This window comes from Mirounga leonina, unplaced genomic scaffold (genome assembly GCF_011800145.1).
Source record: "Mirounga leonina isolate KUSES-001 unplaced genomic scaffold, KU_Mleo_1.0 Mir_357, whole genome shotgun sequence".
Lineage (NCBI taxonomy): Eukaryota > Metazoa > Chordata > Mammalia > Carnivora > Phocidae > Mirounga > Mirounga leonina.
In genome coordinates this window covers 5,116,825-5,138,688 of record NW_023270702.1, presented here as the reverse complement: position 1 = coordinate 5,138,688, position 21,864 = coordinate 5,116,825, and the positions used below count along the sequence as shown (strand labels likewise).

The 21,864-nt window shown below is 37.1% G+C and overlaps 2 protein-coding genes across 5 annotated transcripts in view; one reads left to right on the top strand and one right to left on the bottom strand.

The window, feature by feature from the left end:
* INTS12 (integrator complex subunit 12) overlaps positions 1 to 2,029 on the top strand; it is a 60,302-nt gene extending 58,273 nt beyond the window's left edge. For 2 of the 4 annotated variants that reach the window (XM_035030227.1, XM_035030226.1), the window contains exon 10: positions 1,153 to 2,029. The gene's annotated coding sequence lies outside the window, so the exon portion shown is untranslated. The remainder of the gene's footprint in view (positions 1 to 1,152) is intronic. The other 2 variants (XM_035030225.1, XM_035030228.1) reach the window with 2 other exon arrangements.
* Positions 1 to 21,864, bottom strand: part of ARHGEF38 (Rho guanine nucleotide exchange factor 38) — a 130,321-nt gene that overhangs the window by 18,839 nt on the left and 89,618 nt on the right. The window contains exons 6-9 of the mRNA XM_035030132.1: positions 20,311 to 20,328; positions 10,018 to 10,217; positions 7,098 to 7,231; positions 1,452 to 1,556 (exon numbers count right to left, since the gene is read on the bottom strand). Coding sequence (XP_034886023.1) covers positions 1,452 to 1,556; positions 7,098 to 7,231; positions 10,018 to 10,217; positions 20,311 to 20,328 — 457 coding nt within the window. The remainder of the gene's footprint in view (positions 1 to 1,451; positions 1,557 to 7,097; positions 7,232 to 10,017; positions 10,218 to 20,310; positions 20,329 to 21,864) is intronic.

The following is a 21,864-nucleotide window of genomic DNA, read 5'->3' as shown; positions in this document are numbered from 1 at the left end:
ATCACGCCTTTTTGATTTATGTCTTCAGTTTCCCCTAGTGAATTTTTAAAAGAAGATGTTCATGTTTTTGTTGAATTGGTTAGTAGAAATAGAAGACTTTCCTACAGATATTCCCAAGATGCATTCACTTCATGAAATGTATATGAAGGACAGGGTTCCCACTGCTCTGTCTGGCTGTTATAACTGAGTTTTGGTTTTCTTTTCACAGAAAGCAGAGCTTTAGGAAGAGATTAGCAAACCTGATTGCAAAATCAGGCTTTGCATCAGTTAATAAATGAGAAAGGAATGTGGCTTGTTGGTTACATAACATAGAACCTTTTCTCCAAATCATCATGCCTGTTAACCTAATCCTCTTTTGGTATGATAATTTACCTATGCATGCAAACATCTGCTTCCAAAAATAGATATCCAAAATAAAAACTGGAAAATGCGAAGGGGGTCATTTGTTAACTCCCTTACGTAGAATTCTACTAATTGTCTATGTCTCCCAGTCATGACCATTATCAAGATGTTGTTGAGGACACGATGTCTTCTATATGAGATCCATTCTCTCTTACTAAATATAATTATACTGCACTTCAATTGGTTTGGTTAAGTCAGTGATTCTCAACAAGGGCAGGAAAACTTCCTGGGGGATTGGAAATTAGTAGGGTTTTTCTTTTACTATGGTTGTGTGGGAGTATTTGCATATTGTAGTTATTATTTTGTTAGAATTTATTTTCCTTTACATTGATTTTCTTTCATGTAGACCTACCTACCTAAGGTTGAATTACCTGTGAATTTCATTCAGAACTCTAAAGGGGACATTACGAAACACCAGTTATAAAATAAATAGAGGTGCTCTGTTCATCTAGGGTTGTGTGATCGTATGTCCTTTTTTTAAGTTGGCTTCTCAAAGACTTACAGCTAAATTTGAGATACACATGTGGGTTTCTGCGGTTTTTATATGGCCTTTATGTTCTGCTCTTTTTGCTCTTTAGTTCTCCTCTAATTTCATGTCCCCCTTTGATTTCCTTTTTTCTTTCAGTACCACTTTTAAATTTGCAAATATGTGTTTTAGGTACTAGAAAGGGATATGTTAGTATAATCCAACAAATAAAGGAAATTTCTGCCAAATCAATTTTGTATTAATGAACTCATCTCTATTGTAAGGACAGCGTGCTGATGGTCCAGCACCACGTGGCAATCATGTGAGCTTACGTCCCACAACACAGCCACCTCAACTGGGAGAAGGACGGAGCAGATACGGGAACAAAGAACAACATCTACATCCTTATACTGGCTTCCCTCACCTGCAGTTGGCAGCCTCCCAAATTTGATACAGTATCAATGAATTTCATCATATAAATTCAATCACATACATGCACGAACATTCACATGTACTCTTCAGAATAACCATGGACATCAATACGTTCTCGTAGAAACACTGGAACTGGTTGTGTCTTACCTACCTGGATATGTTGAAGACAGAGGGAAATGTTCTTCACGCAATGCCTCACCGTCTTTTCTAAAGATCTAAACAGCTTTTCTTCTCTATTGAAAGTATTGTCTTTCACCTAAAATGTAGATGAAATTCTTTATTTTTATAACTCGAACAAATCTGGTGTTTTAAAGAAATATCACAGGCTGTATTAGCCCAGCACACAACAAAGAGACCCCTTGTTGAGAAGAAAACCTTCCATGTCATGCTGACTGCCTTAGCACAAGCACACGGCGCAACTTCAATTAGTGTGGCGACGCCGCATGCTGCCGGTTAATCCGCCTTCGGCTCTCACAGAGCTTCGTCTATGTGATGGTAGCTGGGGCAGGTAAAACTTTCTCTGCAGTTTCTAATGGCATATATTATATATGTACTCTGAAATTATGCCCCATTTGTGGGTTCGTAAAATAATTAATAAAATAAAAAATCAAAATTTAAATAAGATAAACATTTCATCTCTTGACTGGAACTTACTGTTTTGTTGCTATGGCTCATCCCAGTTAATTTCACAGTGGTTATTTAGAAAATATACTTAGCTTCTTGGCTAAAAAATGCGGTAATTCTTTACCAACTCAAATTTGAAAGGTTGAATGTGATCTTGGCCAAAAGAGTCCTTTTGTGGGGAAAACTCAGCAGAGTTAAGATAGTAGTCACATGTGTTCAGTTATTTTTTTATATTTTATTTTATTGATAAGACCATAATTATTATTATTATTATTATTATTTTTTAAAGATTTTATTTATTTATTTGACAGAGAGACAGCGAGAGCAGGAACACAAGCAGGGGGAGTGGGAGAGGGAGAAGTAGGCTTCCTGCCGAGCAGGGAGCCCGATGTGGGACTCGATCCCAGGACCCTGGGATCATGACCTGAGCCGAAGGCAGATGCTTAACGACTGAGCCACCCAGGCGCCCAGACCATAATTATTATTAATAGTGAGAAGTATTTCTTGGCTATCACAATGGTGACAAAAGAAGAGCAGAACCAGCTTCATGCTGCCAAAATCTGTGTGAACATGCAAATGATTTGTGGCATATGGTGGGTATTCTTTGGTTTGTTCCTGGGTAGTAACCATAGCTGCTCTCTGTTCATAGGTCTGTTAATTTAAGATGGTTGACCTTGGTGGGTGGTGGTGGGGGGGGGGGATGGTTGATCTTAGAACTGAATGCACAGAAAATGGTGATATTTTATTTTATTTTTAAACCCCTTAATATTGTTTATCTAAAAAGCTTTTGATTAAATAGGTGGCATAGTTCTTGTAATTCACACAACATTCAATACCATCTGCCTTATGATCTCTATGCTCTAATCTAGTTTGATGTATTGAACAATATGCTGGGGCAGATTGTTTTATTTTATTTTTTAAAGATTTTATTTATTTATTTGACAGAGAGAGACACAGCAACAGAGGGAACACAAGCAGGGGGAGTGGGAGAGGGAGAAGCAGGCTTTCCACCGAGCAGGGAGCCTGATGTGGGGCTCGATCCCAGGACCCTGGGATCATGACCTGAGCCAAAGGCAGACGCTTAACGATTGAGCCACCCAGGCACCACTGGGGCAGATTATTTTAAATGTGGGTCTCAAGGACTGCCCCCCCCCCAGCTATTTTGTGTATCTTGGCAGAGATCCAGATGATTCTAAAATAAGAGATCCAGGGATCACAGTATGAGAAATATTGTGCAGTTCTACATTCCTATAGCCAAGCCCTTCTCATGCTGTTTTATTTTGCTGGAATATGCTGCTGTCCCTTTTTCTGCATTGCAAATATCTGTTTAATTTTTTTAAGGACTCAACTGTCACCCCTTCTATGAAAGCTCCCTTGAATTCCTATTCTTTTCACTGTAGAAAATTAATTGCTGCCCCATGTGCTCTCACAACACTAGTTAATTAAGTGATTCTTTCCACTGATAAATGGCAAGCATTTGAGATTAAGTATTTTTTGTCTTAGTAAAAATAATAGCTAACATTTATTAAACACTAACTATGTTCCAGACATGGTGCTAAAACCTGCTTTCCATTCTCTCATTTTAATTCTTACAAAACTCTATGGCATAGGTGCCACAATTAATCCCATTTTAGAGATAAACAGAAGCTTGGGAGCTGTGGCAGGGATAGTTGATGTCCCCCTGTCATCCTTCTACTGACAACACTTGCACCTCTAGTTTAAGTTGGACACATAGCTGCCCTGCTAGCGACTACCCTTTCCAGCCTCCCCTGCCACTGGTTCTGCCCTCGTAACTGGTTTGGGTAAATAGATGTTAGCTAAGTGATGTATTTCATTTCTGAATTTTGGCCTTCCAGCATTGTCCTTGGGACAAGACTGAAGACACAGCGGTGACCCAACTTCAACCAAGCAGCTGAAGACAGTATGTTTGGGGAACAGCAAAACCCTCCAAGTGGGGACAATTGGGTTCCTACAGAATTTTGTGCAGCAGAGCCCGTCTGGACTCACATCTCAGGACTATTGAAAGAGAGAGAAAGAAATGACTATCTAGCTTAAGCTACTTAGTTTTGGAATCTCTTTGTGAAAGGAGCTTGGCCTTTACCCTAAATAATATAGGAAGTTAAAGAAATTTACCCATGTTAATAGGTAGGACCAAGATTCAAATCCAAGGAGTCTGAATTCAGAATTTCTTTGTATTCTCGATCTCTAACACAGTGTCTGGTACATAGAGTTCAATACATGTGTGATGAATTGAATAGTATCTTCCTCTTGGGTAATAGTTTTATACCCTAACTCCACCAAATATTTCACCTGAGTTGCTGACAAGTGCAAAATTGACTGATTTGAGATTTATCTCTTCTGCAGTTCAGCCTATGCAGCTGATTTTCTGATTAACAGTGAAATGCTTCATTGCTGACAGGACATCTTCTCAAAAGATTAAGGGGAAAATCTAATTAATATCCCTTCAGGCCACTTTACCTACAATTCACTTTTACTTCACAATTGGAAAATATCAGAAGCCGATGATAAATATGTTAAGGAATGTAACAGCTTCTACAAAAACCTGCTCGGAATTAAGACCTGCCTATTGTTCCTCAATAGAATTGTCTTAAGTCAGAAGCAACAACCTAAAGAGTAGGGGAGAATTGAGTGCATGACATTTACACATGCCCATGGAGGCTACAGTCTCTCTCAAATTGAATTCCCAATCCAATTTTATTACTGTTGCTTTTAGTTCAAATGTCTTGATTTTCCTTTCCCTTATCTGACCATACACCATAATGTCCCAAACTTCTCACATTATAGTTTTGCATTGGGAGAGGGGCCTGGAATTATTTCCTGCATGCAATGGACCCAGTGAGCCCCTAGAAGAACACAAAGAAGTATTAAGAACAATGATACATGCCACGGATTCTAAGAATGTCCATATTGGATATGGAATAGGAAGGAAGTACAGCCACAAGAGGAAACAAAAACAAGGCTTGGAAGAAGTTGATTATACTGAAAAGTCCTAAAGAGGAGGTCACTGCATGCCATATAGGGCCACAGGGCAATCACTGGTTTTGGTCAGATGGCAGAAAGGAGCAAGGGGAAAGTCAAGGTCAGAGCCTTTATTGTGGTTTTTGTGGGCAACCTTATAGAAATAGCTGGTCAGGATAAACAGTTTAGGATTGGCCAGTTTGGGTAATTCCCATGGGCTTTGCGCTTTCATGGTGGTCTCTACTTGCCTGGTACCTGGCCCTAGGATGATTTAAGGCAAAGGAACACCGGCTTGGTGTGTGAGAGATAGATTAGAAACTGTTTGGGGCTATAGACTCAGGGCTTGGTTCGCATATGAAAGAATTGATCCCAGGGGAGCCCTTTGCTTTCTCTAAGAATGGATTAGCCCTGGGAGGAGCATCTCTCAGGGCCCAGCAGCTTTTTCAAGATGTCAAAACATTATAAAATACAGAAAGTAAAAAACCTAATACACCATGCATAAAGGAGTTTATATCTACGTGAGAAGTAAGAAGTCTGTACGTTAAGAGTTGGTAATCAGGGCGCCTGGGTGGCTCAGTTGGTTAAGCGACTGCCTTCGGCTCAGGTCATGATCCTGGAGTCCCAGGATCGAGTCCTGCATCGGGCTCCCTGCTCAGCAGGGAGTCTGCTTCTCCCTCTGACCCTCCTCCCTCTCATGCTCTCTGTCTCTCATTCTCTCTCTCTCAAATAAATAAATAAAATCTTTAAAAAAAAAAAAAAGAGTTGGTAATCAGTAATACACTGTAGTGATATGAAATGATGAGGATGATGATGATGATAGCCAATACGTACTGAATGCTTACCATCTGTGTTAGGTACTTTCTGCATACGTATCACCTCATTTCATCCTCACGAGGCCTCCATGTTGTAGGTCCTAGTATAATCTTGATGACTCCCTTGGATTTAAGCTATGTGCCCAAAGGCATATATTGATTAAGTGACAGAAGTGACGTTCTAATCCAGATCTGGATGACTTCAAAGACTTGGCCCTTACTTTCTGCCCTGTGCTGACTCCGGCAAATGTTCATGGTGCCAAGATTGGAAAACACTCAGCAAGCTTGCCAGGCATTCAGAAGAGGAAGAAGCCACTACTATTTTAGGGTCAGAAAGCTGCAAAGACTTAATGGAAAAAAGGAAAAAGACCATGGCCGCTAAAGAGTGAAGTAGATAGGAGAAGCCAAAGAAAACCAATGCTGAACTACCATATGGTAGCCTCTAGTTCAAACTAAAAACCTTAGAGATGTTAACAAAATAAGTGATGAAATCAGGCAAATTAGAAGAAAAAAAAGTACCATGTAGTATCTTTTTTTTTTTTTACCATGTAGTATCTTAAGAACTGCCCTGCCTTCTTTTGGTTAGAAGCCCAGTGAATTACCATCTCCAGGCCATGAACTTTCTATCTTGTGATTCTCAAAGTGTGTTCCATTGGTCACTTACTTCAAGGTCATTTAGCTTCAAAACACCTGGAGTTTTGTAAAAATACAGACCACTAGGTTGCACCCTTGAACCAGGTGGAGCCCTGGAATCTTTTGACAAGCTCCTCAGGTAATTGTTCCACACCTTAAAGTTTGAGAACCTTTGCTAATCCATCCATTATTTATTGGGGGTTGAGATGAAAGTGGTTCAAACCAGGCTAAACAGCTGACACAGAACAATTACCCAGTAATATAATGTGCATGGGGGGTGCAGAGAGAGGAAGAGGATAAAGGTAGCCCACTAAGGTAGGCACCTGACCCCCCTTTTTTTAAATAGGTGAAATAAAGATAAGATGAACATTAAAGGAACCCAAAAGGAAAGTGAGGTTTTTAAAAAGCAGAGATAAGTTAGGGATGAAAGGAGGACATTGCCTTGGGTGTGATTATGTGCTGGTTGATGGTGAGAGTTAGGACTTCTGGGGCATCCCACGTTGACTCCTGTCTTCAAGTCCTTTTCTCTCCTTTGCTTCCTGAGTGGAAGCACCATAGCTAAAATAGTGTCAAAACCACCTGCACTCCATTTCCCCCAAAAGAGGGAGAAAGAAAGAATCAGCATTAGGCAATGACCTTGATTCTCAGTGTTCTAGAAACGGCTCTGATAACAACCAACAAAACCCTCACAAAAATATCAGCATTCATATGCCCCAGGAGGATGTATATGGCCGAAGAAGAAAAATTACCTGTGGTTCTCCTCTGGTTAGAATCTTTAGGTGATTTGTCACTCTTTTTGATTTCTTGCTAATTGAATGAATGTTTAGTTTAGACAATTTATCTTTAAGTGATTCATCCTCATCATTCTTCTTGTATTTTAGAACTGAAATAGAAGAATGCAATCACATATCTGAACATGTGCAACATAGAAAGTGTGTGTTTCATCCAAAGAATTCAAGATCCATATTTAAGATAGAAATCTATGTGATTTTTGACCCTCTGATGCAGATGCGATATGCTCCGGCCCCACTGCCCAGGCATAAGCCTAGCTGCCCAACCCACTGACCGGAAACTCAGCTGTCCAGGCGCTTGAGCTCCTCAAAGCCCACAGTCCATTTACCCTCCACATTAAAGAAATCTCCGACACTGGAGAAAAACTTTCTCTCTTCTCAGATAATACATCTGTTATCTTCAGTCTCTAGAATGAAGCATCAAGGCCTAGCTAAGAAAACTGCACCCAGCATAAGGAGACCTCAGACTCTGGAGTGGCTCTCCACTAGCTGAGACTTTTGGGGTAAGTTGAGTCACCTCTCTGAGCTTTATCTTTTTATCTTCAAGATCATTTTCATCTGCCATATTGTTCAAAATGTTAAATATTTCTAACATTCAGTTTGGTCAGTGTGCCGGGAGATGGGCAATCTTACACACTGTTGGTGAGGATTAAGCCAATACAGTTTTTGTGGAGAACATTTGGGCAGAATCTTCTAAATGTATTGTCTATGACCAGGAAGTCCGTGCAGAGAATTTGCTTTCCATAATCAAGCATACAAAGTTTTGTTTGCTACAGCATTTTTTTTCTAATAGCACAATATTGGAAACAATCAGAAAGTTTATCCATAGAGGAAGAGTTAACTAAATTAGGACACACTCAGAAATAGAACACCAGGGAACCATTAAAAAGAAGGCCAGTATTAACTGGAAGAATGTTCATGATATGTAATTAAGTTTAAAAACCAAGCCCAGCAAACTGTAGTGCCACACATGTTCAGGACAGATGGAGAGAAGAAGAAAGAGAAAGAAGAAAAAATAGGAAAAAAAAAAAAACTACATAGAAAGTCTGAAGAAAACTTATGACATGTCAGCTATGCAAACTGGAATCATGGGAGTGGAAAATCTTTCCACTTTAACACTGTGAAAGAGTTTAAGCAAACAGAAAAGTAAAAAGAACAATATAACAATTTTCTTTCAGCCTTGTCAAAACCTAACATTTCGCCTTGCTTATCTCCATAAAAATAATCAGCTGAAGTTTCTCTGATCCCCATCTTTGGTCCCTTAAAGGGAATTATGATCCTAAAGAATGGGGTTGACTATCTATTTTTACAACTTTATTGTATATGGATTTGTGCAATACATAGTATTATTTTGAATGTTTTCAGTGTTTATAAAAATGCACCATATTGCGTATACATATTCTTCTGTCACTTGTAATTTACTTTTTAGAAAATTCAACATTGTGTTTTTGAGATTTATTCAATTGACACATGCATTTTAATTTTTATGTTCTCATGGTATCATAGTGTCCAATATACAGTTTGTCCATTATCTGGATAAATATGTAAGCTATTTTCTTCTTGCTTTTATGAACAATACTAGTTACTAGTATACCTGTCTATGAGCATATGGGAAAGAGTTTCTCAAATATCTAGAGATTAATTTTCTGAGTCTCAGGTTTGGGCATCTTCAACTTTACTAGATGTCAAATTGTTCTCCATAGTGGTGATTCCCACTACATTTTCACCTGCAGATTGAGATTCAGCACCTAACGTTATCCCTAAAAAATCCTTTCACCAGTCTGATAGGATGGGAATGGTATGTCATTGTAATTTTAATTTGCATTTCTCTCCTTATAGATGAAGCTTAGTGTTTAAAAATGTATTGGTCTTTCTGAATTGCTTCCTTTTATTATTAACCTTTTTTTGTATTAGAATGTTTTTATTATTGATTTAATATCAGTAATTATATATTCTAGATAGTAATCCTTTGCCTATGGACTGTCTTTTAATTTGTTTATAGCATCTCTTCCTCTACAACTTTCACTTTTTTCACTCTAGGCCCTTCTTTATAATTTTAGTTTATTAATACAAATACATACTATTTTTCCAATAAAAATTTGGAAAATAAAAATAAATGAAGTTGTTGGAGCACTTAGCGCCAATGTCCTACCATTGCTGTAATGTTGAATTGAGATTTAATGTTAGAAGTACAAAGCCAATTAAGAACTAACAGACACAAATCACACTGACAGAGGACCCACACAATCTATCCCGATGCATTACTGTATCCGGGATGATAGAAACCATGTAATTGTGCCTCCTGTTTTGAAATCTACATTCCACTTCAGACATGAATTTTACATCTTGGCTAACAAATACCTAAAAATAATTTCATAATTTGAGAAAGAAATATATTTGCTCCCTTCAATGGGGCAATTATTGCTAGAAAATCTCCATTCTTTATGTGCCAGAACCAGATGAGCTTGATGTATTAGCTGGGCCTGTTTCACCACTGATTTGGCTGGAGCTTCTCACTGCTCCAGCTTCCTGGCCATGCCATGTCTCTTTCTTCCCACACATATTGCCAGAGATAGTAGGACTATGTGCTATGGTATTTTCAGCCCACAGTATGTCACCAGGCATGCAATGGTCAACAGAGGTTGAGTATAGGGCTGCTTGATTTTTTAAAAAATTGTCTTTTTTTTTTTTTGTGCCTCGTGATCTCCTGAATCCAGCTGGCCAGGCAAACTACACTCTGCTCCTTAGCCTCTAATCTAGATATTGAATGATCATGATCACCGCAACTGCTATAACTATTTAGATATTTTGATTCTCAGAAGTATAAGCAGAATACTCCAATCACAGAAAACACTCAATTCATCATGTCTCTTCTTACCTAAATCTTTCCGTCTTTTAAGTTCATTGATGTTCACATTAATGTCTTTCACTGCGGTGAAGGCATCTCCCAGCGCCCTGAAGTCTGGGTGAGAGGGAGGGGTGGAGCCCTGGAGTTCACACAGCAAGAGGGGGTATTTCATTACACGCTGGATTGGTTTGATCATCAAAGAGCCCATGTCCAGTAAGTTTGGCTTGCCTCTACAATAGAAACAAATAATGTCAGTTTCACAGACTTTTGTCTTATTAACTCCTTCTCATTTTTGTGATTTTTATGATTAATCCTGAAACTGTTTTTCTCCTTTATTTTTCCTCCATTTGGCTGCCTACATTTTCTAAAAAAAAATGAAGCAAGAGCAATGGATGACAGAGAGAAGCTAGGCTGAAAGACCGTACTACTAAGCAAAAACCAGTAAGAAAACACATGAGTGTATCTGTCCACCAAGAAGGACTCAAAGCAGGATTTCCATCCATGTTCCATTTACACCTTTTTTTTAAATAACAAGATTATAATAATAGTGGGAAATAATTTCAGAATGCATTTTTCCATGATAACCAAGAAAAATGCAGTTTACTGGTGGTATTTTTGTGATTATTAGTGAGGAAAAGAAATTCATTATTTAAAAAGATGACTTACCAAGTATAGTCCAAAGAAAGCATCGTCTCCTCTCTTCTACCAAATTGAATAGTTGAATTCATAATGTTTCAGAGGTTCTACCACAGTCCCCAAAAGAAGTTTATAATAAATGCAACAGTTCTCTAAATTAATTATTAATACCACCATCACTAATCATTGCTCTCACATGACTTTCCATGGTTTTCCATGTGGAATACTTCTTAGCCAATAGATCTTCAAATGGCTACACAAAAGTGAGCACTCATGCCTGACTCTTCCTTTAGGAGCTTCTGAAATGAGAATAGAACCATTCCAACTAGTCAAGCAGTTCACAGGAAGTAAAAAAGCTAGAAGCTTGGTCATGTCATTGTGCAACCCACTGTCATTTGTTTTTAATGAGAAGTCAGTGGTTTCTAAAAGCCTTTTTATGGAAAGAGGCAAATAAAGAGACACTATAAATGGACATGGGTAGAAATTGTGCTTTGAATCCCTTCTGGTGGACAGATATACTCAGTTGTTTTCCTTTAGGTCTTTTGTTTGTTTGGCTTTGGTTTTTGGGTTTTGTTTTTGTTTTTGTTCTTAATAGATAAGAATATAGATGGTTTTCGGGCACCTGGGTGGCTCAGATGGTTAAGAGTCTGCCTTCGGCTCAGGTCATGATCCCAGCGTCCTGGGATCGAGTCCCACATCGGGCTCCCTGCTCCTTGGGAGCCTGCTTCTCCCTCTGCCTCTCTCTCTCTCTCTGTCTCTCATGAATAAATAAATAAAATCTTTAAAAAAAAAAGAATATAGATGGTTTTCAAATCCTAGTAGGTGAATTTTTTTGTTCTTCAATTATTATTTCTAAATATTAATATAGATAACTTACCACAACATTGGAATGGTGAATGGATCTAAAAAACTTTGGACAAGATTAGAAAAGTTTATCATCAGAAAAGGTCTGGAAACACCTTAAAGACCATCTAATTGAACTCTTCATTTGATAAATGAGAAACTAATAAACTTTGATGATCATATGTATGTGTACACATGCTTACACACACACACACACCAGTCACCCTCTGTCACATCTCCCCATTTTTATTTTTATTGTAACACTTATCAACTCTCTGGAATCATTTTGTTTCCCTATTTACCAGTTTATGCTCAATTTCTCTGTCATCACTATGTCTCTGGCATGACATATAGTATTTTCTCAATGAATATTTGGAGATTGAAGTGATAAATTTCAGATTTTCTGTAATGTGCTTTTATTTTGCATTAAATTTTTTCCCAAAAACATTGCACAATGGTCCTGAATAATAGACTGAGGCATTTTATCACATGCTGAGAAAATAATGTTACTACAATAGAAAAAGACGGAAGCGAACCAAAAGGCAACATCTTTTTTTAAGGAAAATCAAAGTAAATATTAAAGGTCTACAAGGGAATAAAGAGCTGTTTTAATATGATTTATCTTATACTTTCTACCCATTTACATCAAATCTCTTAAGGAAGGGAAGAAGGGATGTGAGAAGATGTAAGAAGACAGGATGGCAAGGAGGGAATGGGGGAGATAGGGAGAGGGCGATGTTTTGGTTTCCAGGAGGACCAGGTGAAGTGGATGGGAAAAAATGTAAATCTATTATGAATACTAAAAAAAGTAACACAATATATTTTCTAACTGATCAAAAGCAGAGCATCTGAATATGAAATACAGCATTTTCTTATATATCTCAAGCAGAGACTCTTCAACAACACGATGGTTTAGACAGTTAAGTAGAAATAATTCCCCTAAATAAAAACAAGTCTGGAATATGGAAGGTATTAACTTGACCAGAAGAAATCATATTATTTGTATGAAAATGACCAGAATTTCTTCTACATGTTTCCTTTGACTATTACCAAATATTAGTTTATTTAATCTTCTAAAAACTGAAAATGCCATCAAAATATAAATATAATCAAATAACTCAATCAAAGAAAACTCAATTTTAATAAGATAGTTTATTAGCGTGGTCTATTGTTATATGCATATTTCAAATTCTTAATTACAAAAAATATCCCCAGATGTATTAAAGGACATACTTGTATCTCTGAGCTGCCTCTTTTCTTCCTTATTAAGATCTTTCAAAAAACCAGACTCAACACTTCAGTTGTGTCCACATCTTATCATTACTTCTTTTTCCACTACTTTTGACTCAAAGTTCTAGTCTCTCCCTTGTCTGTTTCAAATGGTAATAATAACAATTATAAATGAAACTGTTTAAAAGTGTTACAAATGCAAATATTTCAAAAGGCTTTCTCAAAAATGAGAAATCTCCCAGACACTTTTGTCTTCAGACATGTACTTTGGACAGCCGAAGGGATGAGCAATGATGTTCTGATATCTGCATCACACAGACAAGCAATATGGTAGAAAAGATAGAGGATGTCTTTTAAGATAATGACACTCCAGGCATTCACCCCATCTAATCCCTTCCAGTAAGATTAAGTTCTGATAACTGGGAGAGGCAAATGAGTCCTATGTGTGATATAACCCAGCTCAGCCAAGCACCCATTATCACATGTATTCCCAACAGAAAGTAACAATTTCCCATATACACCAGGCTAAAAACTAAGGTAGTCATTAATTTGTAATTCTGTTTCATCTTCCTGTGTCTTATCATGAATACTTTGGCAAGTATTTAGTACCATAAGTAGCTACACTAATCTCATTGTGAATTATTAGGACTTTACAAAGTCAAGTAAACACAACTGGCTTTGTTTTAGCAGCATCCAGTTTTGCTATAAAAAGCTTCGCATCAAATACGAGAAAACAGTCTCATAAGGAAAATAAAAATGACATTTAAACAATGTAAAAACAGTGGTGGAGGATAAAGAATCAGATATACAACGTTGAAGTATACCAGTATATCTTAATTAGAGGGAGAAAACAGAGGAAGGAAAAGTAATCAACTATTGATCATATTACTTTGAATTTCCTCTGTTTTATGACCACAAGTATCCTAAATTTAATATTGATTTTACAGTAGCCACAAACATATACACTGTTATTGAATTTATTTTCAATTCACTCTCCTTTTAAAACACTTTAAGTCAATTTTAGGAAAAACTGTATATTGCTATACACATAAATAAACAAGTAGGATTTGACACAGATAAAAAATTGTGAAAATAAATACAGAGCCATTAACAAATTTTAGAAGATGTAAAGAACATGAATGAATGGTAACTGACTTACTACCAGAGAGATTCAAACCAGAGAGAACCAGTAATGTGGAGAGGCAATAATTTAATCATTCCTCCAAAGATTCATTAATTAGACCCTGAGAACCTGTGGAAGTGGAGAGAGAGGGAGGTGGGGATTAGAATAAGAACTGGTTGGAAACCTGTTTAAGAAATGGCCTAATTTTTAGGGTGCTCTACACATGAGGGAGATCATTCGGAGAACTAAGAAAGAGCTCTTGGAAATTAAAAGGATAATAGCAGAAATAAAATCTCACATGTGTTGGAGAAAATGTTCAGGAACTTTCCAGAAAGAAGAGCAAAAATACAAAGGGATAGAAGATAGAAGAAAAATGTGAAAAAAAATTAGAAGATTTGTCTAAAGGATCCAATATTGAAATAAGTAGAGTCCTGGAAAGTGAGAACAGAGCACATATGGGGAGGAAATCATTGGTAAAATAATTCAAGAACAGGACATGAGTTTGCATGCTGGAAGAATTCGCTGAGTACCTAGCACAATGGATGAAATGGATTCACACCTGGGAATTCATGAAACTTCCGACTACTGGGGACAAAAAGAAGACCCTACAATCCTTCAGAGAAACACGTAAACAAATGGGTACAAACAAATGGTGAAGAATGAGAACAAGCTTCAAATTTCTTATAGCAACACTGAAAGCTAGAACATGATGAAGAATTACCTTTAAATTCTGAAGATGAAGGATTTTTAATTTAGAATTCTATCCTTGATCAAACTATAAGTCACCTGTGAGGGTAAAATAAAGATATTTTGGATATAGAATTTCTTAAAATTTTACTTCCCATGCATTCCTGGTGAACATGGGAAAGTATTGAAGGATGTACTAAAAACAGGAAAGAGGTAAAGAGATTCTCTAGGAACAAAAGTTCCTCAAAGACAGCTGTGCCCAGTCACCCAGTCCAAACTCAATAGGTCAGAAAGACTCTGGGAGAGGCTTTTTTAGGGAGATGAAATTGATAGCATCCATAATGCATCTAGCTGTCTTAAGAGATGACTGGCTGTGAGTGTGGCATTAATGATTAGAACAAAGAAAACTAAGAAAATGAAAATAAATTACACAAACAGACAATAAATAAAATAGTTAACTCCCAGAAAAACAAATAATCAGTTTATTCCAAGGTTTACCTCTGAAAAGAAATGTACTCAGATATACTCAAATATAAGAAATCAAACACTGAGTACTGCTCCAATCCAAATGACGATGTAACCACGAGGGAAAAATGAAGCGATGGGGAGGGTGTGTGTGTGCGTGCGTGTGCGTGTGTAGTGGAGATGGCATAGGGAGAGAGATAAATTCTTGTTTCCACAGGGGAAGTCAAAACATAATACTTAAAAAGGGAAAACCAAACATGTTTTTAGAGTCATGAAAGTACCAAAATATTAACTAAAAGACGTGAAAATGCTTATGTCCTTTAGAAGCAGGTAAGAGAAGAGAGGACTGCTATTTTTCTTAATCCTGTAGAACTATTATTTTAAATATTTTATTTATTTGAGAGAGAGAAAGAGAGAGTGAGTGGGGCAGGGAGGAGCAGAGGGAGAGGGAGAAGCAGACTCCTTGCTGAGGACCCTGAGATCATGACCTGAGCTGACTGAGCCACCCAGGTGCCCCACTATTTGGCTTTTTAAACCATGCTACATACAATTTTACAAAAACACAAAGGTTTTAAAGAAAGAAACATGCAAGAATATTCAAGAAAATTCTGAAAAGGAAGAGTATTGAGCGGAGATTACAGTTGATCCTTGAACAACATGGATTTGAACTGTGCATGTCCACTTATACCTGGATAATTTTTCAATAAATAAGGCACAGTACTGAGTATATTTTCTTTTCCTTATGGTTTTCTTTCTGTTTGTTTTTAAGATTGATTTATTTATTTTACAGAGAGAGATAGCATGCGCTCTGGGAGGGAAGGGCAGAGGGAGAAAGAATCCTCAAGCAGACTCCCTGCTAGGAATAGAGCCTGACAAGGGGCTGGATCCCAAGACCCTGAAACCATGACCTGAGCCAGAATCAAGATTTGGCCTCTTAACCGACTGAGGTACCCAAGTGCCCCCCACTTATGATTTTCTTAATAACATTTTCTTTTCTCTAGCTTATTGTAAGAACACAGTATGTAATATATATAACATACAATGCATGTGTTAAATGGCTAATTACGTTCTCAGTAAGGCTTCTGGTCAACGGTAGGGTATTAGTAAAGTTTTGGGGGAGCCTGTGCATGCTGTTTTAAAAGAATCTCTCATTCTGCTCTGAATCTCTCTCTCTTTTTGGTCTTTTGGTTAAAAAGACCTAAGCTTTAGGAAAAGAAACCTGAGCAGAATTTGTAGCACAGGAAGTTCTTCGGTCATTCACATGGTTCTTCTATGTGAATCTCCAGTCCTCAGCACAATGCCAGGGACACAGGATTTTTCATGAGACAGCCATCTCCCCAGCCCCTCCAACCAAAACAGCTATCACCGAAGAGAAGTTATATATGGTTTTTCAACTGCATGGCAGTCAGTACCCCAAACCCCATGTTGTTTAAGGGTCAATTGTAGTTATATTTTATACTAAAATATAAAGCTGCAGAAATGAAAGCAGCTTGATATGGGTACATATATGTACAGAAGAGTAGCACAAAATAGAAAATCAAGAAATAAATACAAGTACGTATGAAAATTAAGTAAATATAACATTCCTACTCAGTAGAAAAAATGAGTTATTCAGTATCAGGTGTTGTGATAATTATCTAGCCATATAGAAGAAAATAACAAAAATGAATTCTTTACACCAAAATAATTTCCATATAGATCAAAGATCTAATTGTTAAAAATGAAACTATACAAGTTGAAGGAAGCAGGAATTACACTTTAAAATAATCTTAGAATTTTTGAGTAGGACACAATTTCTAAAAGCCACAGTAGAAAAAAAAGTGATAAATTTATTTTAAAATTTAAGCTCTGTAAGGGGCACCTGGGTGGCTCAGTCGGTTAAGCGTCTGCCTTCGGCTCAGGTCATGATCCCGGGGTCCTGGGATCGAGTCCCACATCGGGCTCCCTGCTCATGGGGAGCCTGCTTCTCCCTCTGCTTCTCCCTCTGCTCCTCCCCTGGCTCATGCACTTTGCTCTCTCTCTCTCAAATAAATAAAAAATAAAATCTTAAGAAAAATTTAACTCTGTAATACTGTATAGATAAAAACAAAAACAGAAGCAGCCATAAACTATGTTAAAAGTCAAATGATAAGCTGGAAGCATATAAGACAGAAAAAGGGTTAATACACTTGCTAAAGAGCCACTATCAGTTAACTAGGAAAAGATGAACATCTCAATAAAAGTAATCAATAAAAAAGATAATCCATTTGAGTTAAATATAAATGGTTAACCATACATGAAAAATGCTCAAGATTATTATTAATGAAAAATTAAAACAATACAATACTATTTTTGGCCTTCCACGTTGCCACAAGTAGTCAAGATACACATATTAATTGTTTCTAGTGCTGGCAGATAGGAGATAAATGGACAATTCATATACAGATAGTAGGAATATAAATGAGTTCAACTTTGCTTAAATTTTCTGGCAGTAAGTATCAAAAGCCCTTTGATCTAGCAATTCCACTTTTAGAAACTCATTCTAAGAAAGTCAAAATATTGTACAAAGATGATTTATAAGAATAAACACATAACATCAATCTTTACAGGACAGACAGACATCATTCAAGTATCTATAAGGGTTTGGTAAACTAAATTATGGTATGTACATCAGATAAAATATTATGCAGTCATAAAACAATGTGGATTTATATTTACTGACATAGAAAGGTGTCCATGATATACTGATGAATGAGGTAGTAAGTTGACATACAGGAAATATAAAGCGGTCCTATGTTAGTCGATATGCATGCGCATGCATGTGCATGTGCGTGTGTGTGTGTGTAGAAAAAATTGCAGTAAAGTGAGTGACTCATGAAATGTTACAACAGTTAACTCTGGAATGACTACTGATTCTATTCATAGTCTTCATTGTGATTTTCTATATTTCACAGTGTTTCTTTAATAATTTTAAAAATATAAAGCTTAAGAAAGGAGAAATAACATAACATTTTGGGATCAATAGAAACCCTGAATCCAAAGATGGGAATATCTGGTCAAGACAGAGAACACATATAAAAAAAGTGTAAAAGCATAAAGGTGAAACATGGCATCTCTGGAGAGAGTTAAATTTAGGATGGTTGTGTTTTTCTTGCTTTAGAACATGGGACTTGTAACAAATGCTCTTCAGGGGACTTTTTGGTGCAGGATTCTATGATTCTTGTCCCTTTAGTACTGTCTTTGATGTTTGCATAAGATTTATAATTCAAAATAAACATTTTCGAAGTTAGAAATATCTTTGTCTGTTTCTGTATCTTTAAAAATGTAGATTGTAAAAAAAAAATGAACCCACACCCAATTTTCCATTTCCATAAGTAAGGAATTTTTTTTCGAAGCATCTAAAACCCCACATTTCCTAAATGCACTCTTGGCTGCAATATTCCTGGCCTTAGCTGCTAAGGAGCCAAACAATTACAAAGCACTTGACATTGCCTTTTACCCTTTTATGTAGCAGCATGTGCGCCTCATGACCAGAGTGGGAGAAGCAGGAAGGAAAATAATGCACAGCAAGTATGGCTTTGATGTGCATCCAGCCACACGCTGTGATCGTTCATCCTCTTTTCCAGTTCTTGATGTATAGAATAGACTAGAGGGGGCATCCGAAGCCTGCTAACTCCCACCCAGCAGGAGTGTCCTAAAAGCTAGTGCCATTTTTTAAGCAAGTATTTCGATACAATGTACTGTTTGTTGTAAGTATTCTATGTGTAGGAGCATGTGCATGCAAACTGTTTTAAAAGAATCTCTCATTCTGCTCTGAATCTCTCTCTCTCTTTTTGGTCTTTTGGTTAAAAAGACCTAAGCTTTAGGAAAAGAAACCCGAGCAGAATTTGTAGCACAGGAAGTTCTTCGGTCATTCACATGGTTCTTCTATGTGAATCTCCAGTCCTCGGTACAATGCCAGTGACACAAGATTTTTCCTGAGACAGCCATCTCCCCAGCCCCTCCAACCACACCGGCTATCACTGAAGAGAAGCCAGGAAGACCCCAGCATGTGAAAGGACAAAGGCCCCCTTCCATTATGCTCGTGTTCAAATTCGATGGTCTCAGAATTGGGAACTCATTGAACAAAACGACTCACATCTGTTTGCACTATACGATATATGTATTTTTCGTTTTGAAAGAAAAGACTGATAAAGTGAGAGAACTGGGTGCCTGTTTGGTATGTCAGAAACTAACTTCTCAATCCCCTGTATGAGGGATGCCTGGTTCTTGAACCTCACTTCTGGAATTCTGTCTTTCCTAATGGTTCTCTGGAACAAAACGTAAATGACAGGTATTTACATCTTAAGTTAATATACTTTTTCTTTTGTGGGGTTTTTATTTCCTGATGTACAGTTTCAGGATTTTAGAATACAAAGGCACACACACACTTAAAGACATGTACACAAGCAAACACACAGGCTAGGAACTCAGGCCCTTAGATTATTGCTGACCGTGCTAAACCAAATATGTGCCTTTTTTCAAGTCCTGGTAAATTTGAGTTTGTATTTAAGCCAATATCATCCTTTCAACATTAGACTAGACATGCTTCCCTTCTATAAAAGTGGACATCTTCCAAAGTGTGTGTGTGCTATTTTTAGAAGATAATTTCTGTATTGTCTTAGTGACAAGTTATTTCATCTTAATATTTTATATATGTTAACATATTATATAGGTATGTTTGATTTTTTCTCTGTAAATCATATAAGAGTCTAAATTAGAAGAAACCCAATATTTACTATAATGCATGAAGAATCTTTTCTTTTGTACATTAGTCTACAGAAACTTCAAAAACATTATGGTATTAATCTGAGATTTTTTTTAAGTCTAATGTTGTTCTTAAGAAGGTGTGTTTCTGGAAACATTAAGAGTGCTGAACAAAGGTGTGATGAGCAGTTCCTAAAGAGTTCCTGGCATCAGGAAACTTGTGATTTAAATAAATTATACCCCAGGATTCTTCTAAAACATTTTGTAAAAGACATGAGATAATTTAATATGTATGATCACCTCAGACAAAGTTGGAAATAATGTATTAAAAATAATAAATGTAATTGTAAAAACCAAAAATTCTAATTTTCAGAAATACTCAACAGCTTTTTCCTCCATGATCTTTTTTAAAAAAATTTTTTATTTAAATTCAATTTAATTATCATATAGTGTATTACTAGTTTCAGAGATAGAGTTCAGGGATTCATCAGTTGCATATAAAACCAGTGCTCATTACTTCAAGTGCCCTCCTTAATGCCCTTCACCCAGTTACCCCATCTCCCCCACCCATTATCTTTACATTTGCTTTCTATTATTAAAACAAAAGTACTTACTCTTGCATGTATATTTTCCTGTAAGAGAGGAGGAGAAAAGTAAATTAATGTAAATCTACATATTTGAGGTAATATGCAAACATTATAAAGCCTTTAAATTTTTACTACATAAAATAAAGTGATGTTATTTTCCATGGATGTTTTATAGAATTGGTCTCATTATTTTGTAATCACATTCCTAAAATTTTATCTGTAGCATGTACATACCAACTTTATTTCACACTCTAGATAGGGTTAAAAACTATTGTTTTGGGATTACAGAACTATTGATTTTGATTATGTGAAAATGGATTTAAACATCAATTTTTGTTTATATCATGAAAAAAGAGAATCTGTTAAACATAGTACAAGTCTACAGAGTGAAGTATAAATGACTTGCGGGAAACGGCCACCAAGCACTACAGAATATTTCTGTATACAGTGTTAATGTAGGTTATAAACAATTCACCTATGCAATAAGATAATTCCCACAAAGACTTTCACTAACCATGGCTAGCTTTCGTGGCTTCAGTTTTGCTCAAGTACAACGAATGTCCTTCCAAGGCAACGTGATCTGCCTCTCCTTTTATTTCCTCTCTACCTCATTTTCTATTGTTCACAAACTCCCCCAAACTATGGCAACCATGCGGGCCTCCTTGCTCTTATTAAACTCCAAATGCAGGCTCCTGGGGAGCCTGGATGGCTCAGTGGGTTAAGCGACTGCCTTCGGCTCAGGTCATGATGCTGGAGTCCCTGGATCGAGTCCCGCATCGGGCTCCCGGCTCAGCGGGGAGCCTGCTTCTCCCTCTGATCCTCTCCTCTCTCGTGCTGTTGCTCGCTCGCTCTCTAATAAATAAATAAATAAAATCTTAAAAAAAAAAAGAAGAAACTAGCTTAAAAAAAAAAAAAATGCAGGCTCCTGCCTCCAGGTCTTGGCACTTCCTGTTCCTCAGCCTGCTTGCTCTTCCCTTGGGTATCAATATGGCACACTCCTTACTTTCTTCAGGTCTTTGCTCAAAGGTTTCTTCCCAATGAAACTGTCCTGGACCAATTTTTTAAAAATTGTGCCTTGCCTACCCTGCTCTTTATCCTCCTTCCCTTGTTTATTTCTCTCCATAACACTGTCACTTTTTAATATACTATATGTTTATTTCATTTATTGTCTATCTCTCTGCTCCCCATCTGAATGAGGGCAGGGATATATGCTTGCTCTGTTCTCTGCTGTAGCCCCAGTACCTGGAAAGTGACCGGCATTTGGTAAGAGTGCAAAACATATTTGTCAAATTAAGCAATTAACAGTAAAAAAAAAAAAGTGGCAATCATTCAAGTTAAATATCAGGCATAAAGGAGATAGAAGTTTTTGCCTAAAAGCTTCATATGGGGGTGCCTGGGTGGCTAGTTTGAGTGTCTGCCTTTGGCTCAGGTCATGATCTCAGGGTCCTGGGATGGAGCCCTGCATTGGGCTCCCTGCTCAGCTGGGACTCTGCTTCTCCCTCTGCCCCTCCCCATCCTCAGTCTCTCTCTCTCAAAATAAATAAATAAATAAATAAATAAATAAATAAATAAATAAATAAA